This window comes from Penaeus monodon, chromosome 27 (genome assembly GCF_015228065.2).
Source record: "Penaeus monodon isolate SGIC_2016 chromosome 27, NSTDA_Pmon_1, whole genome shotgun sequence".
NCBI classification, from domain to species: domain Eukaryota; kingdom Metazoa; phylum Arthropoda; class Malacostraca; order Decapoda; family Penaeidae; genus Penaeus; species Penaeus monodon.
Window position 1 is genome coordinate 18,191,207 of NC_051412.1, and position 5,386 is coordinate 18,196,592.

Here is a 5,386-nt window from a genome sequence, read left to right on the forward strand (position 1 = left end):
CAAGGGTGCCTGTGTTGTGTTGGGGGACCATGTAGTCCTCTTCAGTATTAATTAGTCGAAATAAGAGATTGCCGTCAGCAAAAAATCTAGCAGAAGAGTTAGGTGTGGATAGGAGAAAGTCATTAACATATAAAAGGAAAATAAGGGGAGTAAAAAGTGTTTTGCGGTACCAGAAGAGACAGCGTCAGAAAATGAACTGTCAAACAGGACACATTGCATCCTACATGTCAGGAAGCTAGTAATTCAGTGAAGAATTGGTCATGTGATCCCGTAATACTATAATTTGAGTGTCACGTCTTCTGTAGCCATTGGCAAAACCAAGCAGTTTGGCATCTAATAGTTTAATTATGTCATTGTGGATTTAGATTAATTGTCTCGCATGAACGTTTGGATCATAAACAGTAATGCGAGTCTGTAAGGATGCTGTGTGTCAATGTGATTCATGATGTGTCTGGGCATTATGTGTTCAAAGATTTTGTAAACGATCTATGTGAGAGAAATGGGATGATAATTTGTTGGCTCTGTGCAGTTCACAATCTTGAAAAGGACAGGTGACATTGTTGAATATTCATAATTTCATATGGTTTAATGAATAATTTGTAAATCAAAATTGTTAGTTTACTTTCCGTTTAAAACGTGCTATTTTGAGTCTTTTTATTATAATAACATTTACATATATGTACCATTGTCCAGGAAAATGTTTCCCCAACCAGTCATTCTTGCCTTTGGTTACCAATTTGAAGAATGGACTTCTTATACATGATGCGATGTAAGTTCTGTAAATGTATAAATTTGAGGGAATTTACTTGTTTAGTGGCTTGTGTTCGCAAGTACAGACTGAGGGAATGGTTTCATCACACTGCCAAAACTCCTGAACTTCAGAGATCTTTTGCATCATCATACGGCCACCCTATCATTCTTGAATTCATAATTATTATGATGGTAAATGGGACATACAAAATTACTACCTTTTTCCTTTATACTGATAGAAAATATGGAAAGTAGTATGAAAGTATTTCACCATTAGTGCAACATACCAGAAAGTATTTGCATGTGCTGAAGTTCTATAACCAAGACAGTATTCCCTTAAAACGAATAATGCATTTCTGGTCAATCTAGACTACTGATCTTCCAGATTTATTCAGAATTTAAAATTATCACAAGATATACTATCATGTTGGATATGTGGATACAACTTGTGTGAGAAAAGGATACTACCTTTTGGAATTGAGAAAAAATTCAAATATTACTTTGATATAATGCCACTTCCCAACAATTTAGTTTATCTCATAATCATTCATCTTGTCAGGTGAAAGAAAGATCAACATACATACAAGTATTTAATTTATCATAATACTATGTTAAATCATATGATAATGAAGAAAAGTTGGATATTGCATACAGAGACAAGAAGGAGAGTCAGTTCACTGTATCCAGCACCCACAAGAAGGAGAGAGGCCATTCACTGCATTCAGTACCCAGATGAAGAGAATGAGTACATTAGATCCAGCACCCAGAACAAAAGCCTTAAAACCACCACAAAACATGCCAACAATTAATGTCTGAGAAAATATTTCCCATGATATACAGAGTAATGAGATCATTATGTATATTTCATGAAACAGCCTTTTAGATCTTTTGGTTAGGAAGTGGATCATGCAAGCTGTATCCCTATACAACCACAATTGTCAAAACACAAATAAAAAGAAGCTACAGTACAGTATATGTATAAATCAGAGACTGGTTGTGTAAATGCACTCAGAAAACTTACTCACACTGTTTACTATAACAGACCTGCACAAAAGTGTTGTGCAGTGTCATGGACATGGGAAAATTTATGTTGACTACAAATTTCATATACTTAACAAATGCATGCATGATAATAACATGATTTTAAATTATTTTCAGACAAGGACAAGGACAAAATATTCACATTTTGCCATTACAGTGTTGTCTACAGACATTAAAGTCTGTTGCCCCACTCTTCCAGCAGTCCAGTCTGGAGTTATACTCTAGACGACCCTGACGACGTGGCAGCTGCAATGACCTCCCCAGACCACCAGAGGCCTCTGATGTAGAGTTCTTCAAAGCAGATCTGATGTCATGGCAAAGGACTCTACCATAAGCAGAACTGCTTCTGGTAGACCTTAAAGCATTCTGAGAGCATTCATTTCATGTGATGAAAATGGATCTTGCAACAGAAGGCTACTTGATTACCATTCTCTCAAGTTCTGGGCAAAATAAAATATAAGAAGCATTATATTTCACATTAAAAAGCCCTTCTTAAATCTCAAGCTTCTACTGCTCTAATAATCTGGGGAGTACTTGTGCTCTGCAAATATACCTATAATTACATTATCAACATAATGTATACGGCTTTTCATTACAGAACGCATTGCACACCTAAGTCTGACTCAGTGCATTCTGTGCCTGCCTTTCTTTACCAGAAAATCAGAAATTTTGACATGAGGTATTGTTTACACAGCTTAATGATAAAATACTTATGAAAAATAGATGGAGTAGCATAACCAGCTCAGGTCAAGTTTCATATAAACTTTTTTCTATTATCAAGGGACAATGCTAGTTATTTAGTTGAAAGCTAAAACCATAAAGCCCATTTGACTATTCATTGTGCTTACTTCACTTATAATTACCACTATTACTTAGAAAATCTCTAATGTGTACATCTTACAAGAACAATATGCTAGCTTCATCTTTTTCCCAGAGGCAAATGTATTTGATTCTGTTTTGCAATTTAAGAACTTGATTTTCTTGTGTTCTACCACTAAAGCTTGCAGTTTCTGGTCTCAAGTAACCTATAAAAACTAACTGGACTTTCACAATTACTATCCAGCACTTCAGTCTATAAAGTAGCTGTATGTAAGCTGATAGATAAAATACAGTACTGGATATGATACATAAAGATGGAGATCTATTCAGTGATTAGTATACATGAATATTTTCTCACTGATGGTACATAGAGTATTAAATCTTCAGCTGTGCTTAGAAAGACCTCAATGCATAAAACAAACAAAAGCAATGCAAAATAAAATTAATTTCTTAATACAATGAGAGCATTTAAAAAAATCTAAAACAGAAAATAAAGGAAATCAACACATAAAACCTTGAATAAATTATTTATTAGAAATTAAGACCATAGAAAACAATAAAAACTGATAAATGCACCATAAAGCTTTGCCAACAGAGGTTTACAGTTGGAGGGCTGTCATGGATGGCCACTATAGGGAAACGCTGTTATAAGTCTTCCTGTAAAATAACATGATAAAGTGTAAGGTTTTGTATATCTCCACTCCTGGCTTACACAAGCCACCGCTTGAAATCAAGTTCATCTTTGTATAAATTTTGGGAAAGTATACAAACCTGGAATATGATCTGATGGATCTGGGGATTATCTTTCTTTTTATTTTACTGATAATTTTCAGGTATAAGAACACTAAATGCAGAGAAATGCACTAAAATATTGAGTAAAAATAAATCTTCTATACACAAGCCACTTAAAAGTAAAGGATTGAAATGCATGACTAAAATGGTATGGGCAGTCTATGTACACGGTTGGGTAGCTCATGTGCCAGGCTGCTGTTAGTGAGTAAAGCCCGTAACTTGGTTTGACTTGCTGGAACAAAAAACTCTCATAGGGGTACTGAGGCAGTAAAGGCCCTCTCTCCTGTATATTATCAGGCACCAGTCACTAGCTAGAGAGAATGTCCATCTCCTACAAACAACATTATATGGCTATGTGGAGCTTAAACACATGGTTGGTAAATAAGAGAACATAAATTATTAAGGATCACAGGGGCTCAACAGCCCAGTGTCTCTGTTGTCACTTTCCCCCGCGCCCCATGGGTATTTGTTTGGGGATCTTGGGCACTGTGTGTCTGGCGCGGGGGTTGGGGTCAGGGCCGCCAGGCTCCCGTCACAACCGAGGGATCGGCGGCATTTCCATTGTCATCACGGGCACAAGGAGCATTAGAAAGAAGTGATTTGGAAGGCTGAGGTATACGAGTCGCAACTGCGGATCGAACTCTTGGTGCAACTGGAGGCTGATAATTGAATGGTGGAACAATGGCAGACTGTGGTGGGGATCTCACTCTTCCATCTTCCTCCACCACAATGAAGGAACCGAGTCGAGACAATCTCTTGGCCCGGGCTTCACTGTCCTCCTCCCCTTGTCCAACAGCTGGAGGGTGAGTAGCTGGTCTTTGTCGAAGTTGTACTGTTTCTGACTGTCGCACATGAACTTCTGCCATTCTTGAACGAGTTGGGCTGACTAAGCAATGTGGACGTGAATCTACAGGTGTGGTGGCCTCTGATGGTGGAGAGGACCTGGTGTCACGACCTCTTAACTTTGCTAATTTAAGACCTAAGCGAGTTCTACTCTTTCCCGTGTCACTGCTTGCACTGGAACTCTCTACACCTGGTAATTTTTCATAAGTGGAACTCCTCACAAGTGGTCGAGGAGGAGTTTCCTTTGCCGCTGATTTTGGCCGTGATATCCAAACACGTCCATCCTTCTTTTCATCTTTTGGTTTGGATTGTGCTCGTTCCACTTTCTTCCATAAATTAGCAATGCGACTAGTTACCTCCTTCTTGACAGTTTTTTTTGAATCTGGACGCCACTCAGCCATGTCACTAGACGTTGGTGGACGGGCATCACGCGTTAAGCTTGTTGACTTTGGCTGTGGAGGGCGGCCCTTTGTTGGACTCAAGTCCTGACTTCCACTCTTTGGAATAGCAGTACGGACTGAAGGGCTTGGTTGTACAGTGTCCCTCCTTATCCTTGGTTTGGAGATACCACGGATAGGTGCAGCTGCTTTTTTACTCTCAACTTGCACTGTTCTTTCTGGACTTAAGGGTGTATCACTATCATCCTTTGTAAATGTGTTCTGACGACGCAAAGGTCTCGGAGGATCAGGGCCAGGTCTTGCTAAGGATTTAGAACGTGCTGGTCGAGTGATTGTGCCTCTCCCAGCAGGCCCTAAACGGGGACTAGAACCTGCACTGCTGCCTGCTGAAGAGCCTGTGGCCCTCCCAGTTGGGCTTTCCTCCCCACTGCTACCTCCTCTCTGGATGTTGGAAGTCTGTCGCAAAGCTGACGCCCTAGTTGCCCGTGGAAGCTTTGGGGAAGATGGCTTTACAGGGGAAGCAGAACTAGGGCGACCAGGGGTAGAGCGCACGGGAATAATTCTGGCTGGACTAGCAGATGTAGCAGCAGTTTTTGCAGGCGTAGCACTGTATTTACGAGCACTTGAATATAGTGGTTTTCTTCGACCCCTAATGCCTTTCCCAGCACCATCATCCTCTTCTGTGGGCCTTGGTGTCTCTTCTCCTGGTTTCACAATTCTTGGCCGACGCAGAATCTGCTGCA

General features: G+C 39.8%; 1 protein-coding gene across 1 annotated transcript in view; it reads right to left on the reverse strand.

Moving 5' to 3' along the window:
- Window positions 1-1,327: 1,327 nt before the first annotated feature.
- LOC119590638 (adenomatous polyposis coli protein-like) overlaps window positions 1,328-5,386 on the reverse strand; it is a gene marked incomplete in the record, with an annotated part of 64,935 nt that continues 60,876 nt past the window's right edge. The window contains 1 exon segment of the mRNA XM_037939317.1: window positions 1,328-5,386. Within this exon segment, the coding sequence (XP_037795245.1) occupies window positions 3,915-5,386 (1,472 nt within the window).